Source organism: Chinchilla lanigera, unplaced genomic scaffold, assembly GCF_000276665.1.
Source record: "Chinchilla lanigera isolate Chin_1 unplaced genomic scaffold, ChiLan1.0 scaffold00034, whole genome shotgun sequence".
NCBI classification, from domain to species: Eukaryota; Metazoa; Chordata; class Mammalia; order Rodentia; family Chinchillidae; genus Chinchilla; species Chinchilla lanigera.
This window is the reverse complement of record NW_004955435.1, coordinates 11321779-11343198: the sequence shown is the minus strand read 5'-3', so window position 1 is coordinate 11343198 and position 21420 is coordinate 11321779. Positions and strand designations below refer to the sequence as shown.

The following is a 21420-nucleotide window of genomic DNA, read 5'->3' as shown; positions in this document are numbered from 1 at the left end:
TAAATAAGATGAGATTATAACAAACCTATGTCATGCACATGAAAATACCATGTAAAGAGAAACTCATTAGAATTGAACAGGAGCACATCAGTAGGCACAGAATATAGCATTTCAAAGAGCCCACTGTTGGCTGCCTCTGAGACTGTCTCCCAAGGTGATGGGATTTTTTTCTTTGCCTTTGGAATAACTTAAGAGTATTTCCAAAGGAGAAAAAAAAGACAGAAAGAGAACAAAGAAATAAGTGAAGGGTACCAGCGAGCTCTTTTGGTTCCCGAGAAATTACAGGGGCTCCATGGAAGCAGGTCGTGTGGGTTTGTGTAAGACTCTGTTATTTTCCAAAGTGGGCCTAGCAAATCTGCCTTCCACTCTTTAGGTGTACCTGAGGGGCTGGGGTATTTGAAGGGAACTAAGTTGACTTTTGCCTTTCTTGCTCTACAGTGATTTTCTTTTCAGGTCTACCTCAAAGTAGCTGTTAGATCTTGGGCAAGTCATTTAGCCAGTTTGAGCCTCAGCTTTTCTGCTGATGAATGAGGAATGAGATTAGAGGATTTATACTGTTCTTTGAAAAGTAGCATTCATCGTTTGTTTCTTTGTATGGGAGAGGGAAGGAGGTGAAGTATAGTATTACTAGACCATTACACTAGGAAAAGTTGCACAATTAGCTATTTTGTGATCCACACACAGACTTAACTAGTTCCCCAAATTTATATTTGTGGAGAATTAATTGGCCTACAGAGAACAGATGCATATTTGTTTAAAATGTTTACTATAATGATATTTATAATATCAAAGTTTCTTCCATAAGAACTTATTGATCATAAAAAAAGATAGCAACACCTTAAGCAAGTGATCAAATTTGACATTGCCAGTGGTGGGACAAATAGACACCATGTACTGCCTCATAGAATGCTCTGAGGGGTCCCGGTACCAGAGAAAAACCAAAAAAAAAAAAAAAAAAAAAAACAAAGAATGCTCTGAGGGGACCCCACCCCCAAAATGCATAGTTTGAATCTAATCATGAAGGAATGTCAGAGGATTGGCAATTGAAAGACATCCTACAATAATCAGCTTGTATTCTTTAGAAAAGCCAAGGTAATTAAAGATAAAGACTAGCACTGTTAAAGATTTTAAAAGACTAAAAGATATGACAGCTACAGATCGTGCTGTGCACTAGGGCATTATGAATGGGAGCAGGGAGGAGGAGATGGAGAGGAGAGAGCATACAGATGCAGTGTAAACGTGTTTATGTTACTACAAAGGACGTGAGTGGGGACAAATAGAAACTGTAAATAAGTTCTCTAGATTAAATGACAATTGTATCAGTGTGATTTTTTGCTTTTGATAATTTCACAGTGGCTATTTGTTTTTCTGTTCTTGAAGTATGTATCAATAAAGAAGATTGTATCTGTAGTTTACTGTCAAATGGCCCAGGAAAAAAATTGATTGATAAAGAAAACATACTAGAGCTGGGCATGGTGGCACACGCCTGTAATCCCAGCACTTGGGAGGCTGAGGCAGGAGGATCCCTGCGAGTTTGAGACCAGGCTAGGCTACAAAGTGAGCTCAAGGCCAGCCTGAACTGCATAGTGAGACCCTGTCTCAAAAAGACAAAAAAAAAAGAAAGAAAAGAAGAAAACATGCTGAAAGGTTAACATTTGGGAACTCTGAAGTGTGTGGAAATTCTTTGTGCCCTTCTTGTACCTTTAAGTGTGAATGATTTCAGAATAAAAGGGTTTAAATGTGGAGGCGCTCCCATCTGCTGGCTGTGTCTAAAGAGCTGGAGAAAAGTGGCAACGTCCTCACTTGTTCCAAGTGCAGGTGGACTTGGTCTCTGACATGGGCAGCGAGGAACACAACACGTGCAGAGATCATATTCGAAGCCTTTTGTTGCTTAGCATGACTCCTTGGTATGCCTATTTCCTCATTCCTTTCTTCCACGTCTCCTGTGTGCCAGGCCTTGTGCTGGAGCCTGGAGTTTTAATACTGATTATGATAGAGCGTCTGGCAAATAGGAACAGACGTGAAACAAACAGACTTAGGGATCATCACAGATTGGACAGTGAAGCCAGAGCACAAGTGCAGGGGAGTGACAGGAGGCTCACTTAGCTGCTAGGGTCATAGAAAGTCTCTTTGAAGAAAAGTGACTCAGGCCAAACTTTCAGGATGTAGGAGGATGGCAGGGTGTGGGGCGGTGGGCAGTACGGAAGCTGCAAAGTGGAGTAGCTGGTGTGACGGCTCCAGAACGGGAAAGAACTAGAAGGACTTGGAAGGGGCTTGGCGAGCAGGGTGCGATGCTTGTATTTGTGGTGGGAATGTGTGGAAGCTTTGCAAGCAGAAAATGGCCTGAATTGATTTACACCCTTACAACTTCCATCTAGATGTCTCTGCAAAGCCTTATGCACTCGTAGGTGGGGCTTTGGGAGGTGGTTGGGTCACCGGGGAGCTCCACTCAGCGGTGGAATAGTCTGAGGAGTTCGTAGCTAAGTGTCCTGTTAGGAGGTACAGCCTGGTTGGACGAGGTGGGTCACTGGGAACCTGGCTTGGAGGAGGGGGTCTGTCTCCCTCTCCAGCTCCTCCTTTCACTCTGTTCTCAGCAGCCAGGAAGTGAGCGGCTTCCCTCCTCCGCCAGGCTGCTGCCTGGAGACAACTGACAATGAACTGTAACCACGAGCCAAAGTAGACCTTTGCTGTCACTTTGAGTGTTGGGTATTTTGTCTCAGCAATGAGAAAGTGAATAAGACACACTTCTAAAGGATCTCTGACTGCTTAGAGGGTGACGGAGGAACAGAAAAGATAGAGTGGGTGCTCATGAATGTCTGGAGAGGGGTGTTTGGATGAGTTCAGTAGTCACTTGGAAAAGACAGTGGGAAGATGTGAGCATGTTCTAGAGGTTGAACTGGTTGGACTAAAGAGTTGAGGTAGAACTGGTCCAAATATGATACACAAGTGTTTGCCTTGGACACATGCAGCTGGTAAAACCATTGACGGTCCAAGAAGCAAAAGAGAACAGTGGGAGAGGAGAAGGCACCCAGTGTGTACACGTTTGGATCCCTGCAGATACTCACTGTTTCGATAGGTACCTGGTACCAAGGAGAGTTGGTCTTGTTCGAGGTAGATTTTATGAATCATTTCATTTCTTAGTTTACAAAGGATGTAGAGAATTTGAGAATTACAGTTGTTTGTGTATATGTTTATGTCTTCTGAGATGTCTTTATTTCTCACTCTCAACTATACTTTGTATATGCCTGGCATAAAATAAGTGCTCAGAAAGAGCTGAATGAGTGGAGGCAGAGCCTAAGCTCCACAGAAGCGTAGCAAGTATCGCAGTGCTAAGTGTACTTAATGTGGAAGCCAAGGAAAGATGGGTGGATCCGAAAGCAAAATGTAGATTAGCACATTCTTTTTGGTGCGATGGCAAATAGTACAGTGATATTTCAAAAACTAGCTGGGGATCCTTGGGACCACACATATGGCCTTGCAGGAAGTAGAGAAGTAAACATCAGAGCCAGAGTCTGCGCCCTCTCCCTGGGTGCAGTCTCTCCTCCGTCCATGTGGCCCTGTTAGCTGTGGACAGGGCGCTGTGCATCACTTTTAACTGTTGTGTTTGACAGAAACTGGGAGAATTTGTATCATTCACATTTATTTATCTGAATATAGCATCATATATCCTGCTTATTCCGATAATTAGTGAAATAACCTAATAATCCCTGGGTCATATTTGTAAATTATATTTCAGGGTAATAAGGGATAATATTTATTTTATTCAAGTTCCTCAAGACACATTTAATTGTTTAGTCCTAATTCAACTTATCTGTATTTCTCTTTTCTTAGTTTCTGCTTTCATTATTTTATCCTCAGTCTTCTATCATCTTTTCCATGGTCGTTTTGCCTTGATATGATCTGATTTTATTCTGTTTGACAAAGGAAACCTTGTCATGGTACTTCTCACAGGACTGGAGGTTCATGAAAAACACCACTGAAGCCAACACCTCTCAGCCTCCCAGAGAGTGAAATTACAGACAGCACCAGCATGCCTGGCCGCCAGTGGTTCATAGTTAACTAGTTCCATACGCTGAAACCAGCTCTAGAAGCTCCTTTTCTAAGAAGGTTGCATGTGTGACCATGAGCTTCTAGTGTTATTATACATTCACATAAAAACCTTTATACCCCATCACTATGTAGAGCAGGCTACTGAAACTTGAATCACAGTATCTGCAGATCATCCGTACCCCACCCGATTGGGAGGACAAGAGTTTGGGGATTGCATGCTGCCTGTCTACTTCTCTGCTTATATGTCATGACCCCAAGAAATTCTGTTTTCCATCTGTATCACATGGCACTAGAAGTATCCATCTCCGTGTGTGCTTGACTCTTTTGTAGCTCAGCAGGGTGTACCTCATGCTGGAGGTTACATTTTAGTAAAGACTCAGAGAAATGAGAGAGGGGACAATCAGAGCAAATGAAGGAGCATGTATGACATGACCAGTGTCACAGAGCAGAAGAGGAAAACTAGCAGGAGTTGATGTTTGAGACACAAGGGAGGCCAGATCTTGTAAAGTCCTAACGGGCTTTAGCTTTTACTCTGGAAGAAATGGAAAGCCATTGGAAGAATTTAAGCAAAGGAGAGACTTGGTTTTAACAGGATTGTTCTGGTTTCTTTGCTGAGAAAAGACCATGGGAAGAGAGGACAAGGTGAACACAGAGGAGTTAGGAGGCTCATGCAGCAGTTAAGGCAGAGGTGATGATAGCTTGGGCCAACATGGTGCCATGCAGGTGACAGAATTTGAAGGTGACCCAACCAGATGTTGTGACCATCGACTCTGAGGCATCATAGTAAAAGAAGGCTCAGGGATGATTCTAAAGTTTTGAGCCTGAGCAACTGGGAGATCAGGGCTTCTTTTTAGGATCACAGTGTGGATTAGAGTCTAGTCCTAGCACTCTCAATCCAAAATGAATTGTTTTCATATCTCTGTGTAAATTCTATCGTGCCTGTCTCTCCATTAACTTTTATCTGTTCTGAAGTCAGAGGTTTTACTTGTTATATCTTCTTTAGTATCTTAGCATAGTATTATGCTCTTAGTAATTTAATACATTTGCCAGTGATTTTTTAAAGAATATGGATTTAGAATCAATTTCACATCTTGACAAACTATATGCCTATAAATAATCTGAAAATCCAAGGCAGTGTCAAATGATCCAATTTTCCAAAACAAAAGAAAGACCTTCTACTTATTTTATTTTCTTGCTAATGGCTTTATATATTTGTACTATACTGCATTGAATACCACGTAGTTATTTTTTTTCAGTAATCCTAGACATAACTTTTCCTTTTGTATCTTTGAATTTCATGTTAACAGAAATTTAATTTACCAGACATCAGCATTCAATTAAATAAAAGTATCTGAATTATTCTTAGATTTTTCAGTGATAATCTGTAAAATATGTAATCAACACTAAGCAAGGGGCCTTTAGTTTGTTCTGTCTGGGAGAGAGAGAAGAGCAGATATATGACACCATGTCTGTTAGTGTTGCTGCGAGCCTAAAAGGAAGGCATACCTGAGCTCTAAATAAAATCAGGGTAAGGACCACAAACTTAAATTAAACATTCATTAAATTCCCATGGTGTTTTCTGCTGGTAGACCATCTGTAGACAATCTTAGGGAAAAGCATCTCCTGAACTGCCCTGCACAGGAGATATCATAGAACTCTGTCTTCTGGAAAACAAACCTCTGTCTGGCCGCTGGGCCACACAAGGGATCCCTGTGTGTTAATACCTCGGTCCAGACACCTGATATTCTTGCTAATAGCTTTTTGTTTTATAAATGAGTGTGAACACCTCTTATTACAGCTAAAAACTGAACGTTAGATAATGTATGAACTGCTAGCAAGTAATTAGCAAAAGCTTAGGGCAAAATTCTCTGATACACATAATAGATCATTATTAGCTCAAAAATAGTTTATGATTTGATAACCAACACCTTAGGAAAGATTACTGATTGATTATGATCTCTAACACCTGTAAATTTCAATTGTTATTGAAAATCAAATGGATAACAGCAGATAACTTCTATTTCCACTTCCACTAGAGACTATTAGTACTTCAGGTTTTGTTTGTTAAACTTGGAAAATTTGATAATAGTTGACTACACTTTTTGTAGTTTCTAATTGGAAACATTAAGCCACTCACGTACGAGCCAATCACTTGATAGTAATGCTTCATGAATGTTAGCTCCGTTGAGAGCCAGGTATCATCCACATGTAAAGTAAGCAGATCCCTTCCTTCGTCTTCAGTCCAACCAAGGTTCTCCCTCAACTGTGCTAATATAGAGTCGAAAGTATTTAAAGAAGGAGAAAAATTAGGTGCTTATCTGAAGCATGCAGTTTGCAGATGATTACTTTAATGAGAAAAGGCTCAATATTGATTTAATATTTTCTACTTACAGACTGATATGAATAGAAGAGTGGTCTCTCTAGAAACTTTCAAAATAACATGATGCAGTAGCAGGGAGGCTTACCTGAAACATTAGGCATGAGTGGAGAGTCCAGAAGACAATAGTCACCTCAGCGTGCCCAGGTGAATATCACTGCTCCTGGACTCTTCTCAGTCTATTCCAAGACGTGCACCCAGCGATCCTTCTTGTATTAAAGGTGTCTCGGTACTAGTAGGGAGAGCTCAAGGAAGAAAGCATGCATCTGCCTATGTGTATAGAGGTGTGTGGCTGTATTCTCAGCATAGATGTAAATATGTCTTACAAATTAAACCTTCTGTAAAATGTTCTTATCAAACATCTTATTCTCATATTGCTTCCGTCTCCATTTAAATCCATGTTTTCCTAGGGAAACATGTTATATTTTATTCTTGTATCAGTAGGTGCCAGGCACTCAAATGATATTTTTCCAGCTCAAGGGAATTAAGGCCCCAAAGGCAGTGAAAATTGACAGCTAGAAAGAGTAGCAAAAGTAAGTCATGCTAGAATGTGTACAGAAGTAGGAAGCGTCCATACCAATTCTTAAAATGTGTGGCTGAGAGCTATACAGTGGGTGGCGGGAAAAACTGATTAACCTTTTACTCCTGAGAAGATTCCTCAGGCACATAAGATGGTTAATGCTATGAGACATACAGCATTAAATAGCTGTTCAGCATCTCTGAAAAACATTACAGCTATTGTAGGAATATCACTGATATATTATGGCTCTCAAGATGCCAGAAGAATGGGACCTGGGCATATTTCACTTTCTTTGTGTTTTGCCAGCCTTTGTTGAAAGTTTTATTGAGCAGTTAGTTAAGTGAGCAAAAGATGAGACAAATGAATAGGAGAAAGAGACATAAGGGTCTTGCACAATTAAGTACCCTGCTGAGATACTTGTCCATTCAGCAGCTTCAGTGGACCCCACTCTGTGGGGAAGGCAGAAACAATAAGAGAACTTGCCCCTGCCTTCCGGAATCAATGTCTAATGGGAGGTACAACTCAGGAAGACGCAGTCATTAAGCAGCAGCGCCCAAAAGCACCATGACGTACATGCCTACATTGTGTCTAGGAAAGGGGGCAAGCAGTGTCTGAACCTGTCACAAAGGCTCATGAGAGGGACCTGAGCTAGGCTTTTGAGACAGTTCAGGTTAGCAGAGCACAGGGGACAGGAGCAATATTCCAGAATAAGTGAAGTTCTGAGTTGGAAATGTAGCTGGAGGCCTTAAGGCGAAGTTGGAAACTGTGTTAGGTAAAAAAAAATTCATATTTGGAAATTATGGTAGATTTGGTTACAAAGGCACAAGGTGCCAGATGATGAATGGAATTCAGGTTGAGTTTGAATTTCATAATGTAGTAGATGCAAAGACAACAATCCACATTCGGCTTGAGCAGCGGGGAGGCAGTATGTGGAAGAGAACCGGGGCTGGGGATGTAGCTCAGTGGCACAGCAGCTGCCTGGCAAGCGTGAGGCCATGAGTTTGATTCCCAGTACCAAAAACAGAGAGAGAGAATGGAAAGAAGTTGAAAGCAAGACCAGTGGGAGGGCTGGGGTCTGTTAAAAGTGACATAAGTAGTGGGATTGGGAAGGCAGAGCTGAGACTTAGTGAAGGGTTAAATTCATATTGCAGAGGAAGAAGGTACCAGACCTTCAGAGAGAACAGAAAAAACTACCAGTACACTGACTGCCAGGGTAGGTCACAAAGAAAGCAGTGCAGTCACTGAATGAAAAAACGTAAGAGGTGGAACTGAATTGCAGGGAGAAAGGTGATGAGTTGGTTTCAGTCAAGTCGAATCTAAGATAATGCCCATACTTCCGGCCAGTGTTACGAAAATACCGGAAGTTACAGACCGGAATTCTGGTAAGGAAACAAAGCACACCCAAGAATCTGAATCTCTTCCACTCATCAGGGGAAAAAAAGCTAGTTTAGTAAGGCCAGCAGGGGGCTGGAGCCAAATGTGAGGGCGAACTACTACTTAACTGGAGTTATAGTATGTTAGATCAGGTTTAAGAAGGTTTGAATTCCAATCATTTGACATGAATACAAATAATTATGAGGCAATTAGTATCAGATAAGAGACAGGTAGCAACCTGATATTACGTTATTGAAATAGAAATTCGAATCCGTTGGTGGTAAATTACCCAAATTATGTTAGGAATGTTAGATATTTTAAGATTATAGACAAGTTATCAATCTAATTTATCTACCTATTATTAAGATTATTTTAATTGCACTTAATTGTGCTTTCATTGATTTTTCTCATTTCTTCCTTTTAGAGATAAGTTATCTCTCATTATATTTTAGGCTCTTGGCTTAAATTGCCTTCATTAGAAATTTTGGAGAAATATAGCCTTCTTTTACTTCTTTATGAATAAAATAGTCCCAGAGCAAGAATCAAGGATAGTCATAAAACAGTCCAAGGAGAAAATCCTAATACCTACCAGAGTAATGTGTTCAATGAGGGGTTTTAAATTCTCCCAGACATAACACAGGACTCTTGGCAGCAGATTTTCTGTCTGTAATAGAGTAAGGTGTACCCTATTTACTTTATAAGAAAGGGGCTGGGGATGTAGTTCAGGCCTGCGGATGTAGCTCAGTGGTAGAGCACTAGCCTAGCACGTGTGAGGACATCCCCAGTACTGGAAAAAAAAAGCACATAAATGAGAAAGGCTGTCCTCTCTGCTCTGTAGTCATGGGTGTGTCGTGACCATAAGAAAATGGTGTGTCAGATCCACTGCATAATCATAAATTAATTAGGCAAATAGTTGTGATGGTATGTACCAACATATTTTGAAATTTTCTTTAAAAAGAAAACCTGTAAAACGTAGAAATGGGATAAAAAAAAGTTGACTACCAACAAGCACATACTTCCAGGCAGGTACGACACATACATGTGAGATTGTTCATGAGAAAAGAATGTCATGAATATTATTGAGAGCATCAAGGCGCAAGATCCACAACTACGAAAACACAATTGAACTGCCCCCAGTTCCCTTGGCCAGTCTGCTTGGCTGGAGTCTAGTAGTCTCTGGTCACTGCTCTTCTTAGGCACCCCTAGGCTCCCTTTCTGACAGTGATATTAATGATTAGAGAACTGCGTGCCTCTCAAAGTCAAGCACCTGCCTGAAAAGAGGCAGAAAATATGGGAAGGTTATATGTAGTCATGCTCAGTTTTCTTATCCCAGTTTTACATTATCTTTGGTTGTGGAAAGCTTTTTTTGTACCAGTTAATATTTGGTAGAGGTACAAGTGACAGAAACCCCAAGCCCGTTGACTTAAAGGGGATAGGTCATTTATTTCTCCTTCCTACAAATACTTTAAATTAGTCAGCCATGGGCTAGAGGCGGGGGGCTGGCCACCTGTGTTCCATGAATATCTTTAGTAACTGATTCCTCAAGCTCGTGCTATTAGCCTGAAGATGACCGCAGACCTAGCTTGGTAGCTTTCATGTGCCAGATAGCAGACTATAACTAGGAACTGGACAGAAGGACAAAGACTTACGCCTGCCATCTTGTCAGGAAGATCCCAGCAGCTGCCTTGTAATGCTCCCGCTTGTATCTCACTGACCAGAATGTGGCTGTGTCAAATTGCAGGGGAGCTTGGGAGATGTAATCTTGCTGAGTGAACCTGGTTGAACTGAATAATCTATTACATGGAACAAGGGGAGAGTGAACACTGGGAGGAAATTTGTGAGTGCATCTTCCTTCTTCACTCTAATGGTGCTGTGATTTCAGTAGGTCACCGTTTACAGCCAGCTGTGGAAGTTCGCGAGGCAGAGGGTGGATGCAAAGTCACGCAGGAGTAGTTAAGAATGTGGAACCTGGAGTCCCTCTGCTTGAGTGTGAACCCACGTTTTCTTAGATAACAAGGGGAAATGGTGCTACTGTCTCCCTTCTAGAGTTGTTGTAATGCTTAAACAAAATATATTGACCACAGTATTTTAACACTTCAGAAATATTTGATTATGGTTATGAATTCTCATTGTTAAAAGTATAAGGTAAAAAGTTTTGAGCCCCCAGGTGCATATAACATGTCTGGAGGAGACATTCACTTCCTTTCCCAAATATGATTTGGAGTGGTTTTCATTTCTAATTGCGTGTTTTTTGCTTTTATGAATAAGCTGAGATATTCATGCCTAGCTGGGGATAAAGCTTGACCTTAACAAATTACGTGGATGATTTCCTGGAATTTTCCATGGGACCTGCATATGTCACTGACGTCTCTCTATAAGCGCTTACTTATTAACACTAGCTGTGATGTAAATGACACTTTATGTAAGAACTGATGCGATCCTCCTTCCCACTGTTGTCACACAGTGGGATCTGGGCACCACATCAAGAGGAGAAGGCCATCCTTGACCACCTGTGGGTGGGTGGAGTTCAAGTTGGCCCTAGGGAGTGGGTTTGATATGTTTGTCTATAAAGGGCACACAGCTCTGAACTGCAGAACAAATGTCAATACAAATGTGAAAATTTAGCCCATTCACTCAGAAATGGTAATAGAAGAGTGGTGGGTAAAAGCACAACTTATTCCAACTTGGATGTGACAATTGTCTTATGATCACAGACAAGGAAAGTAGTGGTATTGAGATAACTTTTGCTGATTCCTAAATGCTCTTTGCTTCTTTTTCTTTCTTTCTTTCTCTAAGCCCCCTCTTTGTTCTGTGGCTTTTCTTTTGTAACTCCTCCAGACTACAGCTTTGTTCCCCCTTCTTCCACTCCTTTCTGGTCAGGTACTGCTTTACTGCTTTTATATGTCTCCCCAACATGCTTCTGTTTGCAAATGAAATATGTTGACCTCTCTGTGTGGCTTCCCATGTAGCTCCGTCTCCTCCCAGACAGTCCCTAGAGTACCATTACCACCATGCGCTCTCTCTTCTCTGTCGTAAAGTCGTCGTTTGTCGTGACATTTCACCTCTTCGGTTTGTGTGTATGTGCTCATGCCATATATTTCAATAACACATTTTATAATGTCTCTGCGGGTGGAGGCTTAGGGTGGGATGGGACTGAAAGGGTAAAGACAGATGAAGGACTCTGCAAAATTAACTTTCTGAGGACTACAAATTTTAGTTGCGAAAAGACAGTATGTTTATCTCCATGAAGAAAATGCAAAGAACCAAAATCCAAACTTTGTCTCCAAGTAGAAGAGTAAAATTCAGTGCAGATTGCTTGAAAGAATAACGGGTGCCCATTAGCTCTATAGCTCTCCCGTTGGTGCCCAGGCATTTTGGTCTTCGTGTCTGTCATTAACTAGAGAGTTTAATGGCTATTTCTGTGGCACTGAGGGAGCTACATAATGCCAAGGTAAAGTATGTTTTCTTACAGGTTTTAAAAAATTAACCTGTAAGTCCCAGTGGAATCATAGGATTTTGAAATAGACCTAAAACATCAGCTAGTACAAACCTCTCATTTTCTAGATGAGAAAAATGTGGCCTGGAGGGGTTAAAAGGCCCGTGCAAGGTCACATAGTGAAGCTAATGATTGGATTTTTCCATCACAGGGGTTTTTATGTGCACTGACTCTAAGAGCAGCGTGCCGGAAACAGGACAGTTTTCAGTAAGAAAACCGTTAAAGTGGTTTGTATCCCGAACAGTAAAATAAAATGACCTATTTTTACTCCCTTTTACAGTTCTGAAATCCATGGCATTTCTGTTGGTTTATCTTACAATCGACACCTGGAGACTAAATAAATTTCTGTCATTTCAGAGCCATGAATTATAGGCCAAAGATCCCTGTCACCAAGCGGGCAGACTTTTCTGGGGTAACATGGGTCATAAGTGCCGCTACCTGGGCACTAGGAACTGTAAAAACACAAGTGCATGGTGCTTCCCATTTGTCTCTTTTTTTTCCCTTAAGTCCCTCTGCCATTGAAGACCTATAAAGTCCCGCCAATCTCAGATGAGTGATTCTCAGATTCACTGAACATATAACTGGAAACCCTTTATAGCCCCAGAGAGCAACAGGTGGGGAAGTTAATATAAAGTGTGTTATGAAACACTGGAGGCTCACCAGTGTTACAACGTGGAAGGAGTTCTCATTTCAGTCAGGGCGAGCTCCTCTCCAACCATCAAAAATACCGTAACAAGCAAACAGCAAAAACCTCACATAGGAAATGGACACCCTGACATCTTGTTTTTGATTAAATATCTCAATAAATTTTTCTCTGAGGCAGTATTTACTTGAAAAGAAGGCAGTATTTGTGTTCTTTCTGTGAAACTGCTTCACACTTCTTCAGTAATTGCCTGTATATACATATACACATAATTTTAGAGTAAAGGTTGGTTGGAGAAAATACCACTTAATTAGATGTGACGACATCAATTTGGCAGACCTTTGCTAGAGCGCAGAATTTAGTTGTTTTGAGTGTAGCAGTTACCAGATAAAAACATACAGCCTCACCTCAGTCAGAGCTTCTAACCAGAAACAGATTACTGTGCCATTAATGGGAAATGTATGCTAACCTATCCTAGATTGTGTCTTTCAGAGAGGAATTCAGATATAAACTAGTTGTGTTTGGGTTTTGTTTTCATTTTTTTTTACAAAAACGAGTCCCTATTTTGAAGGTTTGGTGAAGATGGTGAAAGTAGAGCAGTGGTTCTTTAAACTTTATAAAATGAACTTGCCTGCACATGACTGAATTGAAACAGCGGTCGCGCTGCTTTCAAGCTCCTCTGCCATCATCACCGGTCTGTAATGAAATCATGACTATGCATCTGAAAGCGTCAGTAATGTTCCTCTATTAGCTTCACTTGGCTGTTAACCAAGCCCGTATCAACTCGGCCTCCCCTCATTTCTTTACAGTGTTAAGTCCGAAAGTGCTGGGCATTGCCATCGCTCGGTACGACTTCTGTGCGAGAGACATGCGGGAACTGTCCTTGCTGAAAGGAGATGTGGTGAAGATTTACACCAAGATGAGCGCGAATGGCTGGTGGAGAGGGGAAGTGAACGGCAGGGTGAGTTGTCCCTCCCAGCTCGCGTGTGCCCTGGACCCACGGGGGCTGGCCGGTCACTGGCAGCTGTTGTGTCGCTGTCTTCACACCCTAGGACCCTGGCCTCCGGAGACTGCTCTTCCGCCTTGCTGGGAATAGGCACTCACTAAAAATGTGTTCAGTGAGTATTATAGGGGCATAAATAAAGTTCAGCCCAGCAAGTTTCATAACCTCCTTGTGGAGAAGAGCCGAGAAGCATCTCAATTCTTTTTAGAACCTGAGCTCTGGAGCACACACTTTATGGGCCGTGCCAGATAGCTCTAACAGCTGCGGATCTCAATTGGAAAGAATGGGACATAGCGCCTCTGTCTTTCCATCATCTGTTCTGTGGCAGAAATAGGAATCATGTAGTTGAGACCCTACTGCACTTAATTTGCATATTTATTTGTGTGGGTCCTAGCGGATTAGAACACTGTTGAAGCTTATTTTATTCCTCCGTTTCTATCATTCACTGTATTAGGCTTTTAAGAGCAGTTAAACCTCTCTTCTTCACCTACAGCGGGCATAAAACCTCAGCTTAATTGGGGTGTTATGAAAACGGAATGCTCTCTTTGTAGAATCCTTTGAAGTGCCAGATGCAAAATCGTGTTGCTATGTCAGTTGCTTTTCTTTTTCAGGTGGGCTGGTTTCCATCCACATATGTGGAAGAGGATGAATAAATTCCAATCCAGCGTTGCACCCTGTACCAGAAATCTCAGAGAACGAATCAACGGAGCCTGCAAAGCGTTATGAATTACCTGAAGTGTTTAAAAAGCTGCATTTCTGGCTGTTCCACATCCTCCCTCCTTTCCCCCTCCCAAGTCTTAATGCTGGGATTTCTAAAGATGCTGGTACTGACAGATTAATGGCTTGCCTAGAGCCGTGCAAGAAGCGGCCTGCCCATCTGTCATTGTCAGGGACCAGGGCAAGGCCAAAAGCTTTTCTTCCCAAAAGAGCCCTGCAAACACATTCGTTCAGGTTTCTCTTTACCTCCGTCAGGTCAGATACCCTAAAGGCCAGCCACTAGTAAATGCTTAATGTGCAGTTTCTTTATTTTCATGTGCCATTCACCAGAGTTTTTGATGGTGCGAAGAAACAGAGGTTTAATTCTGCTTTGCCTAGCATGAAAAAAAAAAAAAAAAATTGAGTATTGTCATTTGGGAAAGATCCAGCTTACTGGAAGGATTCAGCATTACTTGTCATAAATTGTCCAACAGGTGACTCATTGCCTAGCAAACAATTTCACCCCCAGATGTCACTCATGATAAAATAGAAAAGACAAATGCTTAGGTTTGCCTCGTAAGTGATAAATTCCAGAAAGGTTTTAATTACTCATTTGATGTTCTGATTATATTTGCACACTCCTTCTTATAAAAAGAGATAAAGCACATGGCAGTTGTCTTCGTATTAAATTTTACAGCCTTCATGATTCCAGAGGGTTATTTTGGAAATGCAGTACTTGATGAAATAATTGTGGTTAGGTATATTATGGGTAGTTTCCCATAACCTGAGTAGGTGGCATTGTTTACAAAGCAGATCAAGGGCTACATTCTGTAGTAAATAATTTTATAGCAGCAACATCTATTAACATTAGCCTTTTCCTTCCCCCTCGATAGATCTGGAACCTATTTGTTGAATCTTATATTTTCATAGAGTATCTACAAGAGCACAAGCAAGTTTGTGGAGGATTTTGGAAGGAAAGCACACCTGGGTCCTTTATGCATTTCAGGGACAAAGAGAGGGTCACTGGGCTTCTGTGGACTTGTGGCTTTTCAGAATCTCCCCTTTTGCAGCCTTTCTGCGCATGTGTTACCTAGCAGAAGATGGGTTTTGCAGCACATCGATTTTACCACGCCGTCGTAGTTTTCATGTGAGGGTCTAAATACATTCTTCCTGGAATGACCGGAGTCTCCAATCCAGGCAGTCAGGTTAAGACACTAACTGGCCCTTTCCTGATGAAATGCTTCCTCCACAGTGAAAGTGATGTTCTGAAAAGATAACAGAAAGTGTTTTGTGTTTGGGACAAACAAAAATCCGAAGCATTAACTTCATAGAGCCAAACAAGGAGCGTTCAGTTCTGAAATTCTGGGTCATCTCTGCAATGAGAGGGCCAAGCCTGCCCTCTTCCTGGCACACTTGGGTGTCAGAACTTGGTGTTCGGCGGTCACATACTTCCTGCTAGAGACCCTCCTGGGCTAGGACTTCTCATCTAGAGTAGAGTCAAGACCTTTACCTCAGAATTATGTAAACTGTGATTGTCTTTTAGAAAAACTATTATTTGCTAAAATCAGTTAAGTTTTTGTAAATGTGTAAATGACCACGAAAATGTATTTTATAAAATGTTCTGTACAGTAGAGTTGCACCACCAAGGTGAAGTGTTGGAGTGGATTCCTTCCTGTAAAGTCTTACCTGCGACTGTGTCCTGGGAATGTTTGTCTGTTACTGTCAGCCAAGCGTTGTTACAGAGAGTGCAGCTTCACACAAGCTGATCCACTCCCGTGTGCCGTGGCGTGGCGTGTATTGTTTATTTCCATCAATAGCGTCCGCCCTTACAGATGGGATGTGATCTCTGTGTTGGGCTTCACTGGCCTGGAGGTTTCACGGCAGAGGATATTAGATCCCCATTTTCATAACATCACCAGTTACATCTTTGTCTACGTTTAATACTTTGTATTGGAAACTTTAACTGCTGCGGATTTATGTAGATTTCTAATACCAAAGACAGAGGTAAATGTTTTTCATATGCTTTGTCTTGCCTGTGTGCAGCCCTTATGTAATTCGGTGAGTTAGAATGGTATCGTACTTTGTAATATTTTGTAAATATGTCAATACAATAAATAGTTACCACTTGCATTTAGTTGATTTCTTTTTAAAGGTGGAAGAGTCTTTCCATTGAATGAGCCCATCATCCACATATGCCTAACTCCTAATGGAGGCACAAGCCGTAATTTGGTTGGATGTTGCTCAGAAAGGCTAAATTATGGACAGTGAACTTTAAGAGAAACTCAGTACTTGACGGTAGTATCTGTTGACAGCTTATCCCATGCCAAAGTCTGTTCTAAGGGCCTCATGTCTACTTACAATTATGCCGGGGGGTAGAACCTCATTTCGTGGCTATTTTCAGGTGGAGATTCATCAAGAAGTTGCAACTTGGGCGGGGAGTGTAGCTCAGTGGTGCAGTGCCTGCCCGGCAAGCCTGAGGCCCTGAGTTCAGTTCCTGGTTCCAGACAAGAAAAAAAAAATGCAGCTTGCCCGGGGTCACGTGACTGGCAAGTGTCAGAGCCAGGTTCTGACTCGAGTAGTTGAATCAGGAGCCCACCTACCCGCACTCTCTCCTGCCACTCCTAACAGGACAAGAGAGAGATTAGGCGTGCTTGTAAGCTTACACAGCCGTGAAATTCTTTGATAGTAAGTAGTTATTTAATTTTACATAATTAAAAACAGAATTCAGAGCTATTATATTCTCTTATCCTTCACAGTTCCAAACAGACATTGGCTTAAAAAAAATTAGTGTTTGAGATTGAACTTTTTTGGTCCATTTTCATTCAACTTTTGCAGTAATGGATCATGCTTGCGGAGCCAGGAGGACCAGAAGTCAAGCCTCCCTGGGCAGAGCAGGCCCGCAGACGGTGTGTCACAGGGAGAGGGCGGATGCCAGTTCCTTTTAAGGGTCAGCAAAGGCCCGTCCCTCAGTAGTACTTTTCCCTTTACATCACCGCAGCAGCAGCAGCGGATTCCCCGGTTTTCACGACAGTACAGCATGTTACACAGCAGCCCTCTTTTCAACGGAGGCGCCAGTTCTAGTGGTACCTTTATCACTTCTTTTCCCCACACGAACAGTTACATGACTTCTAGACCTTCTGTCAGATAACCACCCCTCTCATCAAGCACAGCCGCCACATGTGCTGGGAAATGCCCAACGTGTCCGTTAACATGAGAACACAGCCGTGGTAGCATTGGAGTATTGTCCTCCATTGAGTGAGTTGTGTATGTTTGGAGCTAGTCCTTAGCTGCCTTGCTTTGTTCTATTTGTTTTCTGGACATAGAGAGGAGAGAAGAAAATGTGACCCCAGAAGTCAGCCTGTCTGGGTACAGATCTCCCCTCTACCAGGCGGGGTCTCGGTCGGGCTGTGTGACCGCCACGCCCACTTCATAGCAGGGAGGAGACCCGTCTGAGGCCATCCTGTGGATACATAGGAAGTGTGGATGCCCTCTACAGGGCCATGTTTCCTCATTGTCATCATTACTGTCATTGTCAGGTGAGGAATTTGGGTAGCTGCCATCTTAATTTTTTTAACTTCTTGAGCTTAATTGAATCTTATTAAGGTAAAAAACTGTAGATTCTAAATTAGCCTCCTTAGGAAGGTGGTAAATTATTTGGTACCAAAGGAAAAGGGAGAGTTTCAGCGTCAGTCAGACCTGGGTTCAAACCTTACTCTGCCATTGGCTTTTCTGAGCATCAGTTTCCTCTTCTGTAATAAAGCAATCATTGTAAGTTCCTAAGAGAGCTCTTATGTAGGGTGAATAAAGTGAAAAGCGCACCTTGTACAGATCCTGGCACATAATAGACCCTTCCAAAAGTTGGTCTCCCTCCCTTTATGAATTGTAAATATGTACCCAGGTACCAAATTAGGTGCTTGCCGTCTTTATTTTGAATACAGTTGAGAGCTTATGCTTTACTTCTTACCTATGGTTTAATTTTCAGCATTCAAAGTATATAGAGTAAAAGGCATGCATTCAGAAAAATTAATATGCAAACCCACAGACAGTCTCAGAAGTTAACAGCTCCACATGATTTTAACTAGGAAAATGGAATTTTCACCCAGCTCAAAATCATTTAGACTTAGTCCACCGGTCACTTCATTTTTCACTAAAACTGGTTTTCTGGGATTGGTTGGACTCTGATTAGAAATATTTATGCACCTGTCTGGTCTGGCAGACTTTGGCAGGCACCTAATTTTAAGTAATGAACGTGTTCCAGAATGGAGGTTGAAAAGGAGTCCTCTCACGATGTGCCATTGATTAGACCAGACTGGGGAAAACAGTGACAGAAAGACAAAAGCTCTTCTTTTGAAGCTCTCTAGCTCTTGTCAGAAACTTCCAGAATTTTTTCTCGGCACGATGTGACCACAAATAATGACCCGGGCACATGGCCAGATGGTGAGGTGCCTCAGTGCCAAAATAGAGTGCGTGGAAAAGTTACTCCGTGCCCTGGGCGCTCAGACGCTTGAGGGAGAAGGGTGAACTTCAGCATGGCTGAGTGGCCAAGCCCTGATCCGGCTTGCTCAAGGTCATGCAGATGGGGAAAACGGGCAAAGTGAGGATTCACACCCGGGTGTCCTGGCTTCAAGTCAAGTGTAATTTACATTTCCCCGTGATAGCTTCTGATCTTCCAGTTACTCCTACTTCATAAAGCTTTTCTTCTGAAAATCATTCTGGCGAGCTGCTAGGGCCCTAGATCAGGTGGAAATGTGGAGAGGTCACCGTCCCTGCCCCTCTTGCTGTCAGCAGGTGTTAGGAGTTTAGCATGTCAGTGGGTTTGATGCTGACTGTGGATTTTCTAGTGATCTCAATGACCTCTTCAAAGAAAGGGAAAGTTGATTTTTGATTCTTGAGGTTTCCCCCCATTATAATTTGATATCTGTCTCCTTTTTTCACTTGTAAATCCTATTTATTTTCTGTTCTTGTATATGCCAGAGAGTGTGCTAGGTGTTTGTTGTATATTATTTCACTTATCTGATGTAACCCTTCTAAGAAACCATCAAAGATTGGCATCTCATATTTTAATCATAAAAACTCTACGCCTCGTTAAGTAACATTTCCACATGGGGAATGGTCTTCAACCTCTTCCATTCTTCATACGATCTGTCCTTTGGTCCAGGCTGTAGCATAAACCAGTGCCTAGAGGTTCAGCTTTAGAACCAACTTATCTGGCTCTGCCACTTACCAGCTGCCTGACCTTGGGAATGTTGCTTACTCTGCTTGTTATTCTGCTTTTCCAAAGTTAGAACGATTTCACCCCACTGTAGAGCATTGTTTTATTTAAAGAATTAGATGAGATAATATATGTAAGATGTTTAGAAACGCCTGGCAGAGAATAGACATTCAATGAAAAAAGAGTTTTGAAATTGTGTTTTGGCCTCCAGTTTAGACACACACACAAATAAATGCTACAACTTTAGAAAGTTAACTTAGATATGAAAAATAAACTTCCCAGCACTATCTCTTTCCGGAGGACAATGGAGGAGGTGCAGGGGCGTGAGCTGACACCCGTCCTGCTTTCACCCACCCAATCCATAAATGGCATCTGAGATGAGTGCACACTTCTCAGATGAAGAAATACAAATGGCAAACAAATACATGAAAAAATGTTCCACATCATGGTTATTCTAGAGATGCAAATTAAAGCAACACTGAGATTCCATCTCACCCCAGAAAGAATGGCTATCATCAAGAAATCAACCAATAACAAATGCTTGAGAGGCTGTAGGGGAAAGGAACCCTTCTCCATTGGTGGTGGGAGTGCAGACTGGGGCAACCACTGTGGAAATCACTATGGAGATTCCTTAAAAAGCTAGGATTAGAGGTCCCATTTGACCCAGCTCATCCCCTTCTGGGTGTTTTATTAGAAGAATTAAAAACATCATACCACAGTGATTTATCTGCATCCAAGTTTATATCAGGACAGTTTGTAATAGCTAAATCCTGGAAACAACCAAGATGCCCATCAACTGAAGAATGGATAAAAAGATATGTTTTTTTTTTATAATGGAGTACTACTCAGCCATAAAGATGGATAAAATGAAGTCATTTATAGGTAAATGGATGTAACTCCAGACCATACTCATAAGTGAAATAAATCAGATTCATATGTGTAAACATCATACTGTCTCACTAGTGTGAGAAAATGAACAAGTAAATAAAATCTGAAATGTACAATAGATATTATGAATTGGGAAGAAACTGTTCAAAAGTAAAACTGTTGGGGTAAAGGAGAAAGGAAGAAAGGGGAAAAGGAAAAAATATATGTATATGAAAGATATTTAAGATAGTTACACATCTAGTTTCTTTTAGTTCATTAAAAAATTTTGTGCTACTATTGTGTAGACAAGATAGCATGCCTATATCTTCTGCTCTAAATAACTAGTAGGAAGACAACAATACGCAATGTATCCACTATTGTAAATGTCCCACTATCCTGTTTTGAATCTCAGTTCTATTGTTGTATTTTTTTTTCTCTTTAAAATAAAAAAGAAGAAAAAACTTCCTTTGGATGTATATTAGCCTTTGCAAGAAACATCTGAGTTCATTTTTTACATTAGCAATGTTTTAAAAATTATACGTGAGTGGGGTGCAAATCAAATCTTCTACCAGAGTATGATGAATCGGTGCCCTGCTGCTGTATAACAGATGACCGCAAAACTTCACAATGGAAGACAACAGACATCTATTACTGCCCAGTTTCTATGAGTAAGGTTTTTTTTTTCCGGTACCAGGAATCGAACTCACAACCTCGCGCTTGCCAGGCAGGCGCTGTGCCGCTGAGCTAAATCCCCAGCCCCAGTTTCTGTGAGTAAGGAATCATGGGACAGATGAGCTGGGCATTTTCAGCCAGGGTTTCCCAGGAGGCTTCAGCCAGGTGTCAGCAAGAGCTATGGTTTTCTCAGTGCTCAGTGAGGGGAGAATCTGGTCCCAAATTCACTCATACAGACCTCTCCACATGGCTGCCTCACGACATGGCAGCTGGTTTCTCCCAAAATAAGCCTCTCAGGGAGAAAGAGCAAGAGCACTCAAGATCCAAGCTCATCTTTTTATAACATCCTCAGAAGTGACATGCTTCCCGCGTCTGCTCTGCTCTCTTCCCTAGCTTTGGGTTGCTAAATCCAGCTGCCTCTCAAGGGCAAGAGATCACACGGGGACAAGAGCCAAGACAAAGGGCCTGGTGGGGCCATCTCAGCGGTTACTGACCACCAATGGGTAAATT

General features: G+C 41.8%; 1 protein-coding gene across 1 annotated transcript in view; it reads left to right on the top strand.

The window, feature by feature from the left end:
* Positions 1-16289, top strand: part of Vav3 (vav 3 guanine nucleotide exchange factor) — a 272134-nt gene extending 255845 nt beyond the window's left edge. The window contains exons 25-26 of the mRNA XM_013516527.1: positions 13270-13421; positions 14075-16289. Of these exons, the coding sequence (XP_013371981.1) occupies positions 13270-13421; positions 14075-14116 (194 nt within the window). The 3' untranslated portion in view covers positions 14117-16289. The remainder of the gene's footprint in view (positions 1-13269; positions 13422-14074) is intronic.
* The last annotated feature ends 5131 nt before the right edge of the window (positions 16290-21420 follow it).